General features: G+C 38.1%; 1 protein-coding gene across 8 annotated transcripts; it reads left to right on the top strand.

Annotated features, from left to right (window-relative positions):
* The first annotated feature begins 18 nt into the window (after positions 1 to 18).
* KIAA0753 (KIAA0753 ortholog) lies at positions 19 to 21344 on the top strand. 8 transcript variants are annotated; one of them, XM_052689119.1, is made up of 18 exons: positions 19 to 134; positions 311 to 415; positions 748 to 865; positions 1888 to 2500; positions 3924 to 4030; positions 4311 to 4373; positions 5083 to 5298; positions 6396 to 6606; positions 7694 to 7923; positions 8414 to 8583; positions 10287 to 10376; positions 10593 to 10683; positions 11098 to 11178; positions 12444 to 12614; positions 13375 to 13456; positions 15301 to 15421; positions 15598 to 15822; positions 17491 to 19109. In XM_052689119.1, exons 3-18 carry the CDS (start codon positions 776 to 778, stop codon positions 17603 to 17605), a joined length of 2676 nt encoding a protein of 891 aa, XP_052545079.1. In that variant the 5' UTR covers positions 19 to 134; positions 311 to 415; positions 748 to 775; the 3' UTR covers positions 17606 to 19109. The 8 variants fall into 8 exon arrangements, 7 of the variants coding, with proteins under 7 accessions (XP_052545079.1, XP_052545072.1, XP_052545074.1 ...); XR_008208133.1 differs by lacking the exon at positions 19 to 134 and adding exons at positions 20989 to 21180; positions 21295 to 21344 and having other exon boundaries at positions 148 to 865; positions 17491 to 17604; XM_052689112.1 differs by lacking the exon at positions 19 to 134 and adding an exon at positions 20989 to 21344 and having other exon boundaries at positions 148 to 865; positions 17491 to 17604.
* Positions 21345 to 21567: the final 223 nt, after the last annotated feature.

Raw genomic sequence — 21567 nt, 5'->3', positions numbered from 1 at the left:
GGCGCGCGGGCGGTCGTGGCTTCCTGCCGGTGCCTGAGGAGCGGCCTGCTGCGGGTCGCCCCGGCGGGGTTTGGGTCGCCGGGCGCAACTCGCGGCTTTCCGCTGCCCTCCTGGCCTCGGGCGGGCGCGGGTCGGTGAGCTCGGCGGCGGCGGCGGCGGGCGGGGCGGGCCGAGGAGCGGCGGCAAAGCCCCGATTCGGCTGCTAAAGAAGCAGTAGCTTCGGTTTTTAATTCCCAAGGTCAAATCCGAGAGAGATAATTTTCTGACTATCTCGACAAGTAGCTTATATTTCAAACTCTTCTATTTGAAGAACGTCCGGTGATCGACATTCCTTTGGCGATAAGGCACGAGCTTGCTTCCCTGAGCGCTGCCCTACTCTGTTCTCACACTTCTGCAGTACGCCGTTCCCCTGTAGGTAGGTGACGGCTATGGAAGTCCTGTAGTGTTCCGAGGGGCCGTAACGTGAGCCTCACGGCCTGTGGCGGCGCTCCTCGGTGTTTCTGGGAGTGTGTAAAAGAAGGATGTAAACAGTAAATGTTGCATTAAGTAGCAGGAACGTACTTCCCATTTTGCACGCTGCCTGTTTAAAGACACTTGATCTATTTCCTGTTCCTGTGTGCTTCCTCAGGTTGGTTCTCTATTTGTTTTTTATGCACTTAAGATTCCTTTTCAGAGATAGAAATAGCATGAGCATAGCAATAGTATGATTATAATAACTGTTAATAACTATAATAATGTATGTTAAAGTAACTATTTTCAGCATCAGGTCAACGTGATGGGACCAAGCAAGCCACCTTTGTCTGGTGCTCCATTTTCACCCACTACCCAGCTGTACAGGAATGAAGCAAAGTCTTTACGACAGCAGGTATTGTTTGAATATTTCAGCAGTGCTGAAGTGGTTTTCATTTGTGATCACTACAAAAAGATGAGTGAGACCCATTTCCTGATGTAGGCCACTCATGAATGTGAGATCTTCATACTTGCTTTCACAACACTGTCACTCATAATCTTAACCCTTTTTGTTTTTTTTTTTTCCTGCATGGAACTGAAACTGCACCTATAAATACTGTTTGTCTGTCTTAGCCTCTTACTTTACCACATAGGCACTGAACGTAGAAACTTCATTCTGTTACCGCATTTTGGCTTTCCATTTATCCTTCATCATGTATCTGTTACCTTTGTAACTCTGCTTCTCATATGATACAAATAATACCTTTTTATATTGCCATTACAACTTATTAATTTCATTGCTAGAATTCTTTAAAGTCTTTGCAATGGTATTGTCTGTTACATTGTCATTTTGGAGCAGATTTTTCACTGTGGGTGCCTACCCAAAGGTGTAAATATGTATGCAGTGTTATTTACAAGGATACCTACATGCGTAATTCAAGGTCATTTTGAATACTGACGTTTATCTGAGTGGAGGGAATTCTTGCATGTGCTGGAGAAGTACCATAGTGACAGAATGCTGAATCATGGCCTGAACCTCTGATTGACCACCTGAGGCAAGCAATGAGTCAGCCCTGGGAGCACAGCTGAAGGCAATTCACCTGTGCTGCTGGAAGGGGTGGAGCCTGGCTGCACTTCTCCTAGACCCATTTAAGAGCTGACTGCCACTGGGAAAAGATCTCTTCTGGAGATCCCTCCTTTGGAGTTTTGCAGTAGGTCTAGGATGAGGGTAAGCACTCTCTCTTTTCTCTTTGGTATGATAACCTGCTTAGCCAAACTCTCTTGTGTATTTCATAATTATAACATCTGTATATTCATCGATTATACAGTACTGTAATATGAAAGAGGCTTTGCTTTCCTTAGTGTTGTGCACTAGAGGTGCCTCGTTCACGTAAATGGTTGTGTGTAACATGAATTTCTGTTTACACTTTAAAACAGCTCCAGTTTAATAGGAATGTTCCAGCAGTTCCGGAAAACTTATCTCTCAGGTTCTCTAACCCCCATCCAATTATAATAGAAAAACTGAAGTCATCTAACGATCAGAGAAATCTAGGTGGAAGTGATGACCCCAGTATAAGAAGCTCTGGCATGTTTTCAGTGATATCTGAAGAGAGACTAAAATTGGCTATTCATCTAGCTAAAAGGGACATAAAACGAAGGCATCTTGAAGAGCAAGTGAAACAACAGGTGTTTAGAGATGCTGTCAATAAATCATTGTTAGCCCAGAAGTCACAAGAGCAGATAAACAGAGCGTCTGAAAGTCTGGAAAAGAAAATTGGGCTTGAGTCTCAAACTCAGCTGAAATATCACCAGAAACTTGTTGAGCCTTCCAAAATGAAGACTACTTCCTCTGGTACAAAAGTATTTCTCTACACACCAAATGAGAGAATGCTAATACCAGCTGGTTTAGGCTCTTCGCTCACCCATAATACAAGACCAGACCCCAAGACAACAGTTAAAATAAAGGAAAATAAAAATATTATTGAAATCCAACAGCTGCAAAAAGAATTAAGAAGTTGTGTCCAGAAAATTGAAGACCTAACTAAAAAAGGTGTAAGACTGAACAATAATTATTGTATGTAAATGCATGAGAGTTTGTTGATTTGTTCTTTGATTTTTTTCTACTTGATTTGTTCTACTCATTGTTTTTGTCTTTTGTTTTTTGTCTTGGATTAAAATCAGATTCATTCTAGATTTTTGAGAATAGGAAGAACAACTGGAATAATTAGCTAGGACAGATAATAACAGGGTTTAATATCTTTGAGTATTTGTAGTGAGTTCCAGTTCAGCTTGAAATGGCAGTAAATTAGTGCTAGTCTAATTAATAACCTAATATTGGTGTAGACGTATTAGCTCAAGCTTCTGACTGCAAAATGCAATACAATGATTAACCACGTTCTTAGCTGTGAAAAGAGTCAACTGACTTACCTAGCTTATAGGTGTGTGGTGTAATGATTAATGTCCTTTCTGACACTGTGTTGGTCTAAATATGAAAACACCACAGAGCTGCTTAAGCTTATCGTCTCCTCTAGCAGAACAGAGGAGAGAACAGGAAGAGCAAAAGCAAGAAAACTTATGAGTTGGGAAATAGGTAGCTTAGTAAGTGAAGGGAAAATTGAAAAACAAAGAAGATGATGCAGTGGTGATCACATGCTGTCTCTCACAAGTAGTCCAGTGCCCAGCCAATCTCTGGGCAATGGCTATGTTTCTCCCTTCACCCAAAACTCTTAATTTTTTTTTTATTGCTGAGCGTGCTGTTATACAGCATGGGGTACCTGCCTGGATGCCGACCTGTGCGACCTGCTGTAGGGAACCTGCTTTGGCAGGGGGGTTGGACTCAATGATCTCTGGAGGTCCCTTCCAACCCCTACAATTCTGTGATTCTGTGGGTATCCCTTTTTTTTTTTTTTTTTGTTTGTTTTTGGTTTGGTTCAGCTGTCCCATCTGTGAGCCCTCACAACTTCTTGCATACCCCCTGCCTACTCACACAGGGGACATAGTTGAAACTCTGATACTTGAAACTGTGCACCTGCTCCACAGCAAAAGACAAAACTTGGATGTGTTATCAGCCATGTTTTAAGTTATAAATCCAAAACAGCTCTGTACATGTCACTGTGGAAAAAAGTAAACTCATCCCAGCCAGACCCATAACATTGCATTGGTCCCTTTATTATAACTACCTGGAGGTTTAAATTTATTTCTAACTTGGAGCGTTTTACTTGCAAGTTTGTTGTGAACTTAAGGAGTCATGAGTAATTTTGTGAACTGTATCTGAAAAGGTGTGTTGTGTAAAAGTATTTAGTCAAATATTAAGCAGATACATAATGTAGAGTTGAAGTAGCTAGCTTTCATTACTGCCCCAGGATGCTCTGCATAAAAGATTCTTATTGCTAAATTATATTTGTTCATTTGGCTTAATCAAGATTTTCACATGTTAAATTAAGGCATAAAACTTAATATTTCATGCTTTTCAGAGAGAGATGAAGAAAACTTAGATGCTGATGAACAGCACCAAGTTTGCACTCAAAGACAGAAGCAAGCTGCGCGGTCTGCTCAGATGCTGTATGTACTCCAGCAACAGGTACAACTAGCATTTCAAATTGGGATGTTTATTGTGATAAATTTGACAGAAGTGAACTGAAACAATCCAGATTAATGGAAACATGTCTGAATTTCCATGACATTCTAGTTTGGATCTGAGTGGTGTGACCGATTTCACTTATGAGTGGTTTTAGAGATATGAGCATCACTGTTGAGGGGGGAAAAATCTTTCACTCAGATGTTACAGTGAAAACATTGTTCATTTATAGACATGGAGCTAATTCTAACTCATTTTCCCTGCTCCCCCTCTTGATGAACAGGTGAAAAAAATTCAGGATGATTTAGAAAAACTGAGTCCTTATAAAATCAAACATACTAAAAAGGTAAGATGGAAATTATCGCACAGAAACATGTTTCATTTGGTCTCTTGCTGCCTTTGTTCCTTCCACCTTCTTCTAAGTCCTAAGATTTGCCTACAGTACTGGTGTGGAAAAGACTGTTGGCCTGCTTTTAGGTGGTTTCTACTTCGTTCCACTTTTCTGAATAACACTCTGTTCTACTCTGATTTATTATTTTTAATTTCCCATTCACGTCACTCAGTCGTAGCCATTCTTTCTGATTTTCACGTTAGTCCATGATCTTTCAGAAAGATAATGCTGTGATAATTGGTACTGTTTGGCCAGTATTGACTCAATATTCTCATGTGCTTTTCTATCCATCACTTGTATTTTCTTTTCAAGAAGAAAACAGATGCTGGGGGATGGAGAATGTCCTACAGTCATGTTTTTTGTACATTGGTATCAGCCCCATGACTTCATAGGTATAAAGCAGTAGAAATACCAGGAGTTAAAGCACAGTTATAACACTATGCTGTTTCAGCTGAATCTAACATTGAATTTATGTGCAGTGTTGTGTAGTACCTTTAGAAGATTTCTTAAATGAATGTTTTGTTTTCCCTGAAAAGCGGCCTAATCTCCATCTGAATTATTCTAAATCTTGAGTGTTTATACATGAAATGTTGGTAATTCTGTGGGTAGTGTCAATACTTACAGAAACTAGAGGTACTAAAGTACATATGTTTCATTTTTCCAGTCTCGAGCAGTGTCCAAATTGGCAGCAGCACATAGAGGAGCTATACGAGCCTTGCAGGCATTCGCCAATCTGTTTACTGATCAAACAGGGCAATGGGTTCCTACCCACTACAAGGAGCTGGGCAGCCTCATTCGACAGCTGTCACTCTGTTCTGCCAAACTTGAACTAGATTCTTCAACTTCTGATGTTATAATAGATATTTTGATGCAAGTTGAGGTAGGAATAATTGTTTTGTTTTGCAGAATATTTAACTTTTTTTTTTTTTTTAAATTAAAAGGCCATATTTTCCAATAGATGTGCTTCTAATGTTCATAAATAAGAGTAGTCTAAACAAGTTGCATCCTGTTCACAGGACAGACTGCTGCAGTCTGTGATGATGATGTTCTTGTCATTATTCACTAGCCTGGTAGGATAAGGACTGGTAGTGATAGTGGTAACAGAACACGAGTTGTTGATTCATTTCCCATTTTCAAGGTTGAAAGAATCGCGTTTGATATGTTGGTTAAGTATTAAATATTGTTCTGCTGTGCATCCTTTAGTCATCAGTACTAAGTGAGTCTTTCTGCCTCACATACAATGGTGGGTGCAGAATTGTGTAGGTGGTAGCTACAATTTAAAGCTCTCTGCCTTTTAAATGAATTTTGTTAGTAATATCTGATGTTCTATGACATCTGTTGATGCAGTACAAAAGTTCTGATTCACATTTCCTGCTGTAGTTTCTAGCTACATTATTTTTAAAGTAATAACCTACATAGCCTGAACTATTCTGCAATCAGTATTTAGTTATTTCAAATAAAAACAGCTGATCCAATAGCTGCAAGATATTTTATTTACCTTAAAATATTATTCTAAATGTAAGAGGTGTGTTTTCATTGTTCTGAACCATAATGCTTATGACCACTTTAACACTGGTTGCATCAGAATAGGAATGGAGGTAGAATTAACATTGTATTTCTCATTGGAAAATGTTTATCTTATCTTAGTCATTTGTAGATTTTGTGTCAATTTATTTTTTAATGTGCTTTAAGTGAATAATTTTCTAATCAGTTGTAAATTTAAAAACATGCAGACCTCTTCTTATATTATTGAGTTAGTCAAACAAAGATGCTTCTGCATGAGCAAGCTGTCAGGACAAACGAAAAAACAACCAACCAACCAAAAACAAAACAAAAACAAAAAAAACACCAAACCAAAACCAAAAAAAACAAAGCCACATTAAATAGTTCCAGTTACTCAGAATATCTTGAATTTGTTTTTCTTTATTACGTCCTGTTTACTGAGAAAGTAATTAAAATTATCAATATCTGATGCAGGATCTGATTTCATTGTTGGAAAGGAAACAAACTCCCAGAAAAGTGAAGGAATGTCTTTCAGCATCACATGGCGAATCCTCAGTGAACACTGTGACATTTCCAGCCAGAAAGCAGCTAACAACTCCAAAAGGAGAAAATAAGCCTCTCATCTTAAAAAAACAACGTAGACGAGGACCCAGAAAATCTCCAGCTGCCAGAGGTCTCTTGATTGGTTTGTGTTTTATTACTAAATTGTTAGTTAACTTGCACTCTGCAGTTCAGTTTTTTAGTGTGTTACATACTGCTGGGTAGAAGTGTGCAACAGCCCATATCAGTCATCAGATTCATGTAGCTTTGTTATACTTTTAGTGTTTTTTTTTTTTTTTTTTTTTTTTTTCCCTAGCAGCTACTGTTAGGTGATTAACTTGCAGGTTTATATACCTCTTTATATTATCATCATCATCATGTTTTTATTTTTGTCTAGCTCCTTTACAGTGAGCTGTGCTTGGATTGCTTTTCTACAATGTATACCTAAATGATGCTTTACAAATTAGTTTTAATGGTGCACACAGAATATATCACGTTTATGTTGAAAACACTATATGAACATATTCTCTTGAAATGCAGTCATTGTTTGTTAGCAAGTCTCCAGCAAAGTTGTTTTGTAGAAAAACCATTTGGAGTGAGAAGATGTACTAAAGCTCTGGCTCAGGATTTCCTTAGTTCGGGTAGTTTCTCTGCTTTTGAAAGATTGAGTGATGTGGCTTTTGTTCTTGACAATCCATTCATTTCTTCTGCACCCCAATCACAGTCTCAGTACCTGGAGGCACATTAACTAACAGTTACACTGAAGTCTGTTTTCCACTGCCAGAGATTGAGATGCAACCTTTGGGAATTACTTCTCTTCTTCATCTACCTTATACATGAAAAATACTTTCTTTCCTAGTGTGTTTTGAAATAGTTGATGTCTACAATATTTTGCCACCTCATGAAATCTATTATTGCTTATTACATGACTGTGTATGTGTCAGTGTTTTTGTGTATGTATATACGTTCATATGTAAATGGAGAATGTGTTTTCTTATATATTTATTCTTCGGTTAATCACTCTAGCAAAGACAGTTACTTTAATGCTTGTCAGGGAATATAAGGGTTGTTTTTTGTTTTGTTTTTAATTTTGATATTTTTGTATTATGGTAGAGCTTTAAATGTTGTGGTTGGGTATATCTACCACAACAGGAAAGTTGGATGTAGACATTAAGATGATTCTTGCCCCTTTGAACTTACAGCTGAAGATTTCTTACTTATTTTTGATACAGATAAACATCAATACGTTGCAAAAATTTCAGCAGTTCAGAAGATGAACGAGCACACTCATATGTTGCATGATAAATTCCAGGACGCGAATGATCTTCCTGCTCAACAAAGAAATACTGTTTTACAGGGAAGCCTAGAGGCACTAGTGAGATCTAGAGCTGTAAAAAAAGATCCTATCCTTCAAAGTGGCTCTTTAAAGAAGAAAGACACGTTATTATCTGCAGAATCGCAGGTATGCAAGTTGTAAAAGAATTAATGCTTTCTTCATCTTGTCCTCTGGGATTTCTTATTAGTGTAAGGCACTTTCAGACTTTGTACTCCCTCAAATATATTTTTTCTTCTGAGTTTAGAAGCATAGGCAAATAAGCAATGTTATTTGTCTCCATTATTTCTGATGGTTATATTTTATCAGTTGTTTTCTGAAACTTGTGTTGTTTCTTATCAGCAATCATTAATTCTGGAGTGGACCTCACAGTTTAATGGCCAAATAGAGCATTATCCTTAGAAGTGCTTGCAAAAATTGTAATAGCAAAATTTAAGCACGTTTTGTTATGGCACAGTTGTACTTGTCTTTAAACGAGTTCTAAATCCTCCACGTGTGTCAGCTGTGCAATAAAGTAAAGAGACATGACTTCCAAACAAATTCTAAAGCAGAATACAAAATACTTTAAAAATTAAGCAATGGAGATGCATGTTTTTAATGTAATTGTGTTAATTTTAAGGGCATGCCTAAATCTCTGAAACCAAGGCAGGTGCAGCCTCCAGGAAAGCATGCTCGATTTCAAGAAACAACTATAGCTTTTCAGTTAAAAGAGAACAAACGATTTGTTAAGGAGAGCAGCATACCCTGGGTGCCTTCAAACTCTGCGTTACCTCCTGCTTCACCTAAACGGTATGTTCGTAGTCTAGTGGATCCAGTGTTCACCTAACGTTTTTGTGGAAACAGTACTGTATCTGTGCTAGTAAATAGGATGGGTTGGGCCTGCCTCTCATATTACAGAGGCAAAAGTGGCATAGCACAGCTCACAAGTGGATATTTGTATTTTTTTTTTTTCTCACTCATAATAAAGTGGCCTCATTCACAGAGCATGGGGAAAAAAGCATTCTTCTATGTTTTTCCTGGGTCATATATGAATATCATCTGGAAGTCGCAGGCCAAAACTGCAAAGCACTGACAGGCTACATAGCATGCGGAATGGACATTCACTAGCCATGCTGGTGCTCTGATTAAATTTTTAAGTTTATTTAAATAATCTGTTATTATGCTATGTCAGTCCTGCCATAATGGTTTTTGAAACTCATCAGCTAATTTCAATTCAAATGGGCAGTGGAAAAATAACAATAGTATGTTCCTTCAAGTGTTGTAAAATTACTAATCTAAAGGAAGAGTTTGTATTGGTGCCTTCTCTGGAGGAAGTAGTTCTGTCATATTAATCACATAATCATAGATTATTCTGTGCTGAAATGCACATGTGCAAGGACCATCACATCCAATGTCTGGCTCCACACAGGACCATTCAAACTCTGTCTGAGAGTGGTGTCCCAATGCTCCTTGAGCTCTGGCAACTCAAGGCTGTGCCCACTGCTATAGGGTGCCTGTTTCATGCCCACAGAACCATTTCCTGACCCCCCCACCTGACGTTCCCACATTGCAGCTGCATGCTGCTCTTTCAGACCCTGTCAGTGTTTCCAAAGCTCAGCACTGCCCCCCTGTTCCCTGTGAGGAGCTATAGGCCACCATGAGGCCTCCCCTCCTCTAGGCTGAATAAACCAGAGAGGCCTCAGCCTCTCCTCTTGTGCCTTGCCTATTCCATTTCATAGCCCTCCCTTGGTTACACTCTAATAGCTTTACATCTTTACATTGTGGGACTCAAAACTACACATAATGCTCTTGGTTTTGTCTGTGGAAAGCTTGCTATTTCATAGACGTTGTTTTGAACTATTAGAATTGCAGCAGTGAGATAATATGTATTCCTTCCTTTTCCTAAGATTTCATTCTTTTTCATATTAACTTTGTTAATTAGTTCCTCTCCATTTCTTAAGTGCAATTTGTTGGTATGTCCCTCATTCATTTTTCCATCTAAATATTTTATGTTTTCCACATGTAGTTAACCTATTATCTCAGCACTGCAGTGAGAATACAAATGTGATCTCTTGGTTCCAAAAGGAGAAAATATGTATTTTTTTTCCTTGTCTGTAATATGGTCTAGGCTTGTTTATGAAAAAAATATATTCAGTATTCTGGAGACTCGGGTTCCCCACATTTAGTTTCCCATGCTCTTTCTGGCAGTTGAACCAGAAGATTCAGCTGCTGGATCTGAAGTAGACTGTGTATTGATGAGGAGCTTGTCTATCTAGGCAGTATTTGCAGATAGCCATGAAGTTGTCTTTTCACCAGTAGTGTAGGGATGATTGAAGATCGCTGGTTCTCAGATGAATTTCCTGGCTTATATGATATTGAAGCCAATATTAATTTTCTCTATAAACGTTCTCAAAATTTTCATAAACTGATATTCAGAATCCAGTTATTTTATTCTCTAGTTCTTATAATGAGCGTTGTGTAATTGTCCTTATGTAATTGTCTTATATTTGAAGACTGGCATGGCGTGAAGCAGAAGCTTCAAGAAGAATGAAAGTTCTGACTGATCTTAACAGAAGAGAAATGAAAAAAGGACAAAAGTTAAGGTAATTACTTGCTCAGAAGAGCTAATAAGTGGTACCAGAACTTGATATAATCTTCCTGCTATCCCCACCAGCAGTATGAAAAGCTTCTCAACTTTCCACTTCCCCAAAAAGTGGATTTATGTTTTTTTATTTTTGTTTTTTTTTAATTACTGTTGTTATGCCAAATTTTAAATTTTAACAAATTGTCATTTGTTCTTATTTTTTGCGTATGTCCAGGTTGCGAGCTGCTTCTCCAACTCAGTGTGCAGACAAAGTCGACAAAGCAGTATGTGAGCACCTAGAACTTCCATTGGATAGGGCACAGATAGTACAGTCAGGCTCACGGCAGTATTTGAGGGGTACATTTATAAATGGTCAATATAATGTTTGTTTTCAATGTAGCACAAGTAAGGAGTTTTTTGGAGAAACGTATCAAATGATTTATATAGTCAGTACATTTTGGGACACTTGACAAGTGAATTTCCATTTCAGTATGTAGACTTTAAGTTATCGTAACCAAAGCTGGCAAAGCTGCATTCTTGTTTGTTTTTTTTTTTTTTAACCATCTTTTCTTAGTAGTGAACAATCAGAACTGTTCTACACTAATCATAACTGGACTTGATAAGATTATTTTAATAATATAATACCACATTTAATGTCTCAGTATATTTTCTCTGCTAGTAATTATGACTAATAATACAGAAGGTTCATTATTCTAAGTGGATTTATGGTTTATTAGCAGATCAATATTTCCTTGGAATCAAACTGTCATTTGAAGGATCCTTCAATTACAAGACAGCTTTCAACTCACGCAGCTGAGGAGGTATATTCTATCTACTTGTCACAGAGAAAAGCTGAGTTTTTATCTTTGCCAGGTGGCAAAACGCGGTTAGAAAAGTAGTGATGATTTTCTGAACTTAACATTTTCCAACACTGTATAGCTTATAATACCTTATAGCTCTCTACATCCTACCTGAAAGGAGGTTGTGGCGAGATGGAGGTCAGCCTCTTCTCCTGGGTAAGCACTGGGACAAGAGGGAATGACTGCAAGTTGTGCCAAAGCACACATAGAATCAACTTAGGTTGGATATCAGGAAAAACTTGTTCTCCAAAAGAGTGGTCAGGCGCTGGAACAGGCTGCCCAGGGGGGTGATGGAGTTACTGTCCCCAGATGTGTTCAAGAAATGTTTAGATGTTGTACTAAGGGATATGGTTTATTGGGAAATACTGATGGTAGGTGGATAATCGGACTGGATGATCTTGGAGGGCTTTTCCAACCTTGCTGATTCTATGAATAGAGATATCATAGCATGGCATGGGGGGAAGAGCAGGGCAGGGGAAAATAGCTTTAAACTAAAAGGGAGGAGTTTAGGTTAGATGTTAAAAAATGCTTTACTGAGAAGGCTGTGAGCCTGTCTGATAGAGAAAGGCCCAGAAAAGCTGTGGCTGCCCTAACCCTGGAGGTGTCGAAAGCCAGGCTGGAAGGGGGGCTCTATGCAGTCTGATTGGAGGGGGTGCACCTAGCAGAGTTGGAATGAGATAATCTGTAAGGTTCCTATCAACCTAAGCAATTCTATGATTCTAGTTGGTAAAACTGGACACAACTGGAACCTGCACCTTTGGCCTAGATTTACTCTGTGCTCTTCTGTATTTATTCATTTTGGCAGCTGCTGTGGGACTTCTCCTGTATGTTCTGTTAAATGCATGTTTTGTAATATGAGGGCCTTTGCTTCTTGCTCTTGAATCCTGTGTGATTTCTGAACCTGTGTTTAGGAACATAGAAACTTAGTTATGTAGAGAGCTTCATCCATATTCAATGTTTTTTATTGGTAGGAATATACCAAGCTGTTTTTATTGATTTGGCTTACTAAGTGAGTGGAAGAGAAATAAAATTATTTGGGCTTTCACTGAAAAGTTGTAATGACATTTGGCTTCTTACCGGCAGGTGCTGTAAGAAATATGTGATGTATAAGCATCATTTTTTTTCCCCTCAAAGTTTTTCTATTTCTTCTCTTTTTCCCTCTTTTTCTTTCTTTTTTTTATTTTTCTCCCCCCCATTGACTGTGTTTATTTTGCTTTTTTTGGCAGGTTGCAGCAAGTGCAGATATTCTGAGTGAAAAGGTACTGGATGATCTTTTGGAAGATACTGCTCAGGAACTCTGGAATATGGCGCAGTGTAAGAGACTTCAGGCTGAGAATCTGTTTGTGGCTGATGGTCCTAGTCTGGAAGCAATGTTGCAAAGAATGGAAGAAATTGAAGTAAGTTCTTCAATTCTATCAATCTATTCAATCTATTCATTGGTCTGATAGGGCTAATTTCTGGTTTACTGACAATAATTATAATACCATTAGGTATCTGCGTTCTTTAAAACAAGATCAGACTGGATTGTGGTGTGAAATAGGAAACTCCTTCCAAGTCTCCCCTACCAGCACATAACTGTGTAAGAACAGAAGGATATTTGACCTCATGGTTTTATTGCTAACGTTAGGATTGGCAGACCTAAGTTTGCTTGTTTTGTTTTGTTTTTTTCCCCCCATGCATTACTTTTTTAAACTTTAATAAGCTTTTCCAGAGTATTTGTTTCTAATCTTATTACAACCTTTCTGTTCAGTTACATTTATCCTGAATTAGAACTACTGAATTTAGCACTGTTTACTTGAGATCAATTCGTAAGCTGAAAGCGTGAAGCTTACAGTATGCAATATCTGTTTAAGGTGCTTGGGCATATGTTTGAATTCCTTGTTGGTAGGGCAGGAAAGCCCATCAGCTGTTTTTCTAACTGCTGTTGATCTGAAATAGGAGTAGTTGCTATGGTACTGGCAACTAGTTGAATCTTCTAGTCTAGGATTTTGAAATGAGATGATTATCTGTGATTTCATCTCCTTTTACTCCTTCTCAGTACTGCGTTAACCCTGCAAAATAATCCTGCTTTGACAAGGAGGATCATGACCTGCTTTCTTATCAAGTGATAAGTGTTAAGCATGTGTTAATTGATTACTTTTATTTGTTTAAAAACAGAGATATCAGGAAACTGTGTGCAGGAGATTCACCCAGATTGTGTACAGTGATTCAGAATTCAGGGCCCAAGAGGATAAATTTGGTAAGTAGTTTCTTCGGTACAACTTACTTTCTTGGCGTCTCTGTCTTTTGAATTCAGAGAATTGAAATCAAAGTGATTATATGTGATCATGTATCACTGTTGTAATGAGAAATTGTGAATGCTTCTGCATAAGGTTTACCAAAACCCAAAGAAAGTACGCAAAGGCAAGTTAACATTCACCAGTTAGTAAGAGGCACTTACGTTACCAAAGCTGCCACGCTGGTGACATGTCTGTGCCTGCCATAGGTATAACAGGGAGACAGTAAAGCAACATGAATCAGTCTAGTCCAAGTTAATCGCAGAAAACAAGGATACTCAGTTGTAGCTACAGAGTAATTTCTCGCAAACAAATCTCTTGTAGGTGCAGAACCTAGAGGCAGTTTACTTGTGTTCCCAAGGAAATAAAAGTTGGTTTTTCTTTTTTTTTTTTTTTTACAGGCTAGTTGCCTGTTCAGTCCATGATTTGTGTTTTTTTTGTGCAACTATTCAGACATTTTTGATTGTAGGTGCTCCTTTGAGAGGAATGTTTCTGAAAAAACGCTTGTTTTTCTTGGAAAAGAGAAGGCTCTAGGGAGACATTGTGGCCTTCCACTATTTGAAGAGAGTGTGTAAACAGGAGGGGCAACAGCTGTTTATGAGGGTGGGCAGTGATAGAACAAGGGGAATGGTTTTAAACTGAGGGGAGATTTAACTTAGATATTAGGAGGAAGTTTTTCACCCAGGCTAGTGAAGCGCTGGAACAGGTTGCCCAAGGAGGTTGTGGATGCCCCATTCCTGGATGCATTCCACGCCAGGCTGGATGTGGCTCTGGGCAGCCTGATCTGCTGGTTGGCGACCCTGCACTTCGCAGGGGGGTTGAAACTGATCATTGTGGTGCTTTTCAACCAAGGACATTCTATGATTCTATGAAATACAGTGCTAAAAGAAGGATCCATTCTGAGAACAGACCATTATTTTCAGTTTGCCTTTGTTGAGTATACATTTGCATGCGATGCACTGCTAGTGTAACTTAGTTGAAGGATAGGAGTCTTTAATATATACCACCAGTCAATACGTGTTAAGTTTTTAATGTTGTCCTTTTAAAGGCATTTGTCATTCCTTAACTTAGATATTTTCTTATAAATAGTGGGTAGTGATTTTAGTGCAGTGAAGACTTTATACTGTAGTCTGTAATTGGAGTACATACATTCAGCTAATCTGTGAGCTGTTTGAATCTACTTCAGAAGAAAGATAGTTTATTTTCTAAGTTTGAAATCTCCTGAAGCTACTTTTTTTTTTTTTCTTTTCTTTTCTGTTGGGCTCTTTATGACTGGGAATTTGTAAGTCTAAATCTTGCAGTGTTTAGTGTATTCTTTCTTTATCCTTCTGTTTGATTAAATACAACAATGAAGCTACGTCAATTTACCAAGTTGAGGATCTGGTCACATACTAACTTCAGTGAAAATGCGTACGAAATCTATCAATAAGATAGATAAAAACTTCCCCCAAATCTTGTTTCATTTTTTCTATTTATTGAATTTACTGCCAAGCTCTAATATACTGCATTAACTTTTGAGTGATATTTTTCTGTCTGTTCTAGAGAAGTATTCCCTGATTAAAAACAAACTGCACTTATACTAAAGGAAGAATGTCTGAAATGCTTAGTTTCAGTACACTGAGCTCCTGGATATCCTTGCTCGAATTTTCATTTTTAGGGATTTGTCAGCTTTAGTACTTGTCTTTTTCTACCTGAAGGATATGCCTATGAAGGAAGCAAAAGTTTTTGAGGTCCTAACTGCATTAACTGTAGGCTTTTTATTTTCTTCCAAAGAAACAAATTTTAATGTTATCTTTTTTCCTTCTAGATCAACAAATGGCATTAATAACTCAACTACCTACATCTCCTCATTCAATTCAGATAACCAAATTAACTAGACAGATACAATCGGAAACTGACATTTCATTTGAAAAAATTTTTGATGACAAGTAAGTAGAATACTTTGATTGTAGACAAAGCTGTGGTGCATTTCTGCTGTGCACATTCATTGCAGTGTTTGTATTAGAGGGAATTATACTTACTGTTTGAAGTCATTTTCTGATCTTTCAAAAAAAAAAAAAACACCTTAATAATCCTGATTAAATTAAATCTTTTGTATTTCCAGTGGCACTAACAAAAACAAAGAAGCTCAGAAGAAATTGCTGACTGGAAATAACATTCTGCAGCCCTTGACTCAGAATTCTGTGCAGAAAAAGTCCTACATTTCTTTCTCAATTACAAAGCATATGCTCCAGAGCATCCTGGATTACAGCAGCAAATACAAGCATCACCTAAACCTTATTTTCCATGAAGCAGTAGGCAGCTTCAATCCATGGCAGATTGCTGAAAGGTATGTGAACTACCTGTATTTTTGTAGTGAATCTATCAGGTGTTTTTTTCTGTCCTTAATTCCTACCACAAGAGGGCATTATAAATCTTCCTATATAAAGTAAGTGTTAAAAAAATGTTTAGAAGAAACAGTCCCTTGCTATGCTGGGAAAGTCCTGGATACAGTAGCTTTATTATAATTTAGAGTACTTGCAAAATTCTGAAGATAAACTTTACAGAGTTTATTTTAACATAAAAAGAATTGTTTATTAGTTTTCCTTTCTGTTATGTCCACTGTTGTCTGGAGGCCACTTATCTCATTTTTCCTTAAACCTTATTACTCTCTGTAAGGCCTTATTCAGTGGCAACTAATATCAGTAAGATGCTTCCTATTTATTTCAGTGGCCTTAGAATGAGCACCACAGTATGTTAATTATTACTCCTATAGCAGAATTTGTATGTAAGAGTTTGAAAAAGGAAGAAATGGAGATCAGGAAAGGGAGGAGACTGACATTGCTGAACTGGGTTCTGCTAGACAAATCAAAGAGCAAGAAAATGCACAGGCGGTGGAAACAGGGACAGGTGGTATTGTGAGAAGAGTATAAGGAAGCTGCTAAACTGTGTAGGAATGGCATCAGGAAAGCCAAGGCCTAGCTTGAAGTAAACTCAGCAAGGATGCCAAGAAGAACAGGAAAGGTTTTTACTTCTAATTGAGATACCTAAACCAGAAAAGGAAAGTCCGGGAGGCTGTACTCCTCCTAGTGAGTGACACAGGCAAGCTGGTAACAAAGGCAAGGAGAAGGCTGAGGTACTTAACTTTTTTGCCTCTGTCTTCCCTGATGAGTGCTCACCACACAGTCCTGAAATGTTTGGTTTTGTAGGAGGGGACTGGGGAAGCATGTCCTGTAAGTGTAACTGTAAGTTAAGATCAAGTTCATGACCACATGAGGAAGCTGAACATGCAAAAGTCTATGGGTCCGCATGCGTTGCATCCTAGTGTCCTAAGAGAATTAGTTTATGTAAGCCACTCAATGATATTTGAAAAGTTGTGGCAGTCAGGTGAAGTCCCTGGTGACTGGGAGGAAAAAAAAAAAAAAAAAAGACAACAGCACACCCATCTTTAAAAAGCGTAAAAAGGATGACCCTGGGAACTACTGACCTATTTGTCTTCTGTGCCAGGAAAGATCATGGAGCAGATCGTCATGAAAGCTGTGTGCAGTGGAAATGTACACTCGCAGTCTGAAGCAGTAACAGAGCATCTGGAGGGAGGGTGGGGCCAAACCAGGGAAGCTTTGGTGCAAGCAGTGCACCTGAGTGACTGGGAGCAGTGGAGCCAGGATCCACCCTTTCCCAGACCTCATTTAAGTACTGGCAGTGGGTGTAAGAATATCTCTTGCTGGAGATCCCTGCTTGTTGCAGGGAAGCTGGATTAGATAACCTTTAAAGGTCCTTTCCAACTCTAAGGATTCTGTGATTCTAATTTGGGTTATTATACAACACTTACAAGAACGCAACTGTTCTGTGATAGTAGAATCTTTTCTTAGACTAGGCAGTAGAAAGAAAAAAAAAAAAAGCAGCAGTATTTGCCTTTTTAGATCACAGCATTGATATCACTGGTATGAATTAGTGAAGCTCAAAATCTGACCTCAGCCTTTTCCTGTTCTTTTTTTCCCCTTTCCTTGTACCTTAGTCTTGCAGAGGAACTAACAGACGAAGCCCTGTTTGATGTAGCAGCAGAGCTGCAGGATGTTTGTGAGGATTATGCTGAAGCTGTATTCACATCAGAGTTTTTGCAGCCAGCATAGTAAGTGCTTTCAAATCTGCTCCATTACTAAATGAATCAAGCTCAGTCTAATAGTTTTATCAGACAATCTAATTTTTCCTATTTTGCTTGTTTGTTCTTTTGGTCTGTGAGATTTTGTTCTCTAAAATGAGTTAAATCCAACAAGAATTCATGTCAGATTTTTATGGAACCAAGATCATAATGTTTTCCCTTTCAGGCTTCCTGGATTTATCAGGACTATCGTTGTTGTTGTTGTTGTTTCATTTCTTTGACCAGCGTTTCAGTGGAATGATGTGAGCTGTTACAGGTGAATTTTATATGTTTTGATAGGTATACACATCCATTTGTTTACTTCCAGTAACTTCATCCATTTTTGTGTGTAAGCTACTGATGAGAATAAAATACTGGGAAGGGGACACTGGTTTAAGCTATGTCGTGGACTTAGCTGCACTGTGCCTCAGTTTTCTTTCAATTGGGAGAATCTCACTTAAATACCTCCCAAAGGAGTTATGGGTTTTAGTTTATTTCTGTAAGAAAATGCATTGAATTTTTCTGATAGCTGTGTTGGAAGAGCAATTCATTATTGATACAAATCTAACACCCAGATGGAAAAGTGAAGAACAAAAACTGTTGGCTTTGCTCTTTGGAGCTTTATGTGTTGTAAAATAAAAACACTGTCTGACCACCATAAGGAATATATGGATTAGTTCTTTTTAGGATGTGTCAATCCAAAGGAAGGATTCCCATGGCACAGTACTAAGAAGAGGTAAACTCTCACACTGGCTGTAGACAGAGCTTGCTCTCTTAAGAGTGAAGTACCTCTCCTGTTTGTTTTAGAATGTCACTAATACATTATGCACAGATGAATCCTTTCGAGAGAAGCATGTGATGGAAACTTCCTTTTTTTAAAATTCAAATTAGCTTAAAATATTATTTAAACCTTAGCACCTTAGAGCTTAGTGATCCAGCCCTACATTCTTTAGTCTTAGCAATTCCATTAAAATCAAGAACTATGAAATAAATGAAAACTGTGATTTCTGCAATATAGTTAATAATCACTCTAATAGTTTGGGTTATGCCTGGAATGAGCAATAAGTAAGATTTATGGTACTATTTGGGGGAGATCAGCCCTTGAGGTAACCCAAAAAACAGTATGACAGTTTGTATCCTTTAAGTCTCTTTTCTGTAACTGTGTTGCTCTCATCAGGGTAAGTTTGACCTTCTAAGACTATTTTTATTCCTTCTTATTTGAACATATTTTATTAAAATAATTGTTTTTATTGAGGACTCTTACTGTTTTGTTTGTCTTGAATTTTACACCAGAAGTAACAATGTAAATATTACTGATGTATGATTTTGTGTAATTTCTTATAAACACCATCTTTTATTTATGTAGTCGTATAATAAGTTTAATTTAAAATAAAAAATACTAAGACGTAGTGTCTGTATCTGCATGTATGCTCATGGAAGTATTGTCAAGATATTCTGTTTCTGAATAAACAGTGTGTCTTTCATAGGACTAAGCATATTTTTAATTTACGGTAACTTCTTTCTGAAACCATTTGGGACAATCATCGCACAACCTGGCAGCTTTACAGGGCTCAGACTGCTCTATTTCTTCAGTGCAACATGGTTTTCTGTCAAAGTAATTGTTTTCTCTGCTGTGAGCGGTATCCTTTGGCTGATAATGCCAAAGTGAATTTTTATTCTGAATGAGACTTGGTGGTGTTTGCGTGTTTTCTTTAAGAGAAAATCTGTGGAGAATGAAGACTTTAGGTAGAAACCCTGATTTCACACTCTTCAGTCCCTCCTACAGAACTGAACTGATGGACTTTGTACTGTCTATTTACAAAGGCAAACTAGACAATTCAGGATGTTTCTACACTGGAAATTTTGTAATAGTGAAGTTTTGAGTTAAAGTGACTGTGTGTCGCTGTTCTTAAGGGACAAATCAGAATCAAGCTTGTTGAATATTACACATGCTTAATTTTTGTTAAGATATGTTCGTGGAGACTATATGGGGCTGAAGTACATGCAGCGATATTATGGTTGCTCTAAGTGTTAACTGTGCATCTACTGATCAGTGTTTACTGACCATGCACTTATGGTACTGTCATGCATCTGAATTCATAGCTTCTTTAAAGCTGAGTAGTGAGAGACTACAATAAGAAGTTTCAGATTTAGAATGTTGTATTGATAGGGAAGAACAGATTTTATTGGAACCTGTGCTGTTTCCTATTGCTGAAGGTCTTTAGGAACAGGTTAGATGTCCAAAATATATTATCTTACTTGGTACTGAGAAGGATCCCCTTGCATGGATCTGTAAGATTTTCCCAGGCCTGTTTTTCATTTTTTACACGTAATTTTCTTCAGTGTCAGGGCTGTGAAAGGGATAAAACAAACAGGATGAAAAAATTTAGTGGTAGTATAGATGTATGGATGACTCCCTTAAATGCCAGTTCCTGCAGTCACTTGTAGCTGAAGTAAAACTGAGGTTTACGGAGTGGTTCAGAGTGACGTAGACAATAGGAGCGCATCAGAACAGTTTGGTGCAGGGGCAGCACCTCACAGCCACCTTGCAGCACCACAGTGTTGGTGTGGTCACTTTCTAGTTCGTGCTGTGGACACTCTTGGCTCCTGGCTTGTCCTCCCTCCTGCTGCTCCCTGATAGGTAACTAGGTATTAAAGGAGCAGTGAAGAAAGTGGATGGCTCTGAAAACCCTCTATGAGGACAGATCTGCTCATCTGAATTCCGTGAGCAGTTCTTGCAGCTCCTGAAAGCACACAAACTGCTCTGTAAATATTTAACTGTAGAAATTAGATCAGCATGCTTCTGGGAGTGAGAGGGTTATGGCAACAGTGTTTGCTCTACCAGTGCTTTGGAAAACTAATTTTTTTCTATTAATGCTGTACCTAATTCTACTGCCATTATTGTCACTGTAAGAATGTAACTTGAACTCCTTCCCTCTGTTTGGTTTGTCTTATCTCTGAGTTACTCCTAGAGGCTAACTTACTGTTGTTTCTCTTTTGACTGCTTTTCTCCATTTTTTTTTTTCTTATTTTTTGGGACATTTTTTGAGATCTGATTCACCAGCAACAGGAGAAGGGGTTCTTTTCATGTTAGCCAGATGAACAGTTTGCTTCAGTATGTTTTCTCAAGACCTGTCCTAGAAGAATAAAGTAAGTTTCAAGTACATGTTTCATCAGCGGACCCCACGTTATCTCTTGCAGTATGTTTGGAGTGTTAGGTTGGACTTAGGTTTTAGAATGCTAGTCTGGTCTTAGAGAATGAAGCAGGTTGAAGGACAGCAGTCCTAGCTGATCATTTGTCATCTGTTTCCTTGTGTTTCAGCTGTGTGTCAGTGCCTGCCTGTTCTCTCTCATATAATACTTTGCTACATGTAGGTAAAAGGTGCACCTTGACTGACTCTCCTACCACAGTGAGGAAAGCTGCTGACCATTGGGGCTCCTGGGCACTACTGTGACTTTTTTTTTTTTTTTTTAATGTGGAATGGAGACTGGGCTGGCAGAACCTCCCTTCTGAAATACGACACTGAGAAGAACTCACATAAGTGCAGTGTTATTTCATTTCAAGTTGTATTACTTTACGTACAAGGAAATGTAAGCTGGTGTTCAAAGTTCAGTGATTACTTACACCTGTTTCGTGGAGTTTGTTTCTCATGGTCACATTGTTTATTGTTTTATCCCTAGGAAGGTGTCTCTTCTCACTGAATAATCTTGGTCACTGCTGCTGAGCGATATTTTTGTTTTTTAATATTCTTCTTTTTAAAAACTCTCTTAAGCAACTCCCTGATTTGTCAAGATATTTTTGAACTTGCATAACCTTTAAAGCAATTATTATAAGCCTGGCTGTAAAAATTGCTGAATTCAGAGATAATTCATGAGCTGTATAGGTTTCCCTTAAAATAAATTCCAACTACTGCAAATGTGCAAATCTAACTGTAGATTCCAGCTTAACAAACA

The sequence above is a fragment of the Tympanuchus pallidicinctus genome, unplaced genomic scaffold, assembly GCF_026119805.1.
Source record: "Tympanuchus pallidicinctus isolate F22 unplaced genomic scaffold, pur_lepc_1.0 scaffold24, whole genome shotgun sequence".
In the NCBI taxonomy this organism is placed as follows: Eukaryota; Metazoa; Chordata; class Aves; order Galliformes; family Phasianidae; genus Tympanuchus; species Tympanuchus pallidicinctus.
The sequence above is the reverse complement of the archived record's forward strand: the minus strand, read 5'-3'. Positions and strand labels throughout refer to the sequence as shown.

What these genes read in the sequence shown, in the direction of transcription:
- KIAA0753 (XM_052689112.1), top strand. Translation starts at nt 776, where the DNA reads ATGGGACCAAGCAAGCCACCTTTGTCTGGTGCTCCATTTTCACCCACT. An exon ending in AAATCAAACATACTAAAAAG is followed by an intron (nt 4,374 to 5,082) that starts GTAAGATGGAAA and finishes TCATTTTTCCAG; the next exon opens with TCTCGAGCAGTGTCCAAATT. An exon ending in CAACTCACGCAGCTGAGGAG is followed by an intron (nt 11,179 to 12,443) that starts GTATATTCTATC and finishes TTTTTTTGGCAG; the next exon opens with GTTGCAGCAAGTGCAGATAT.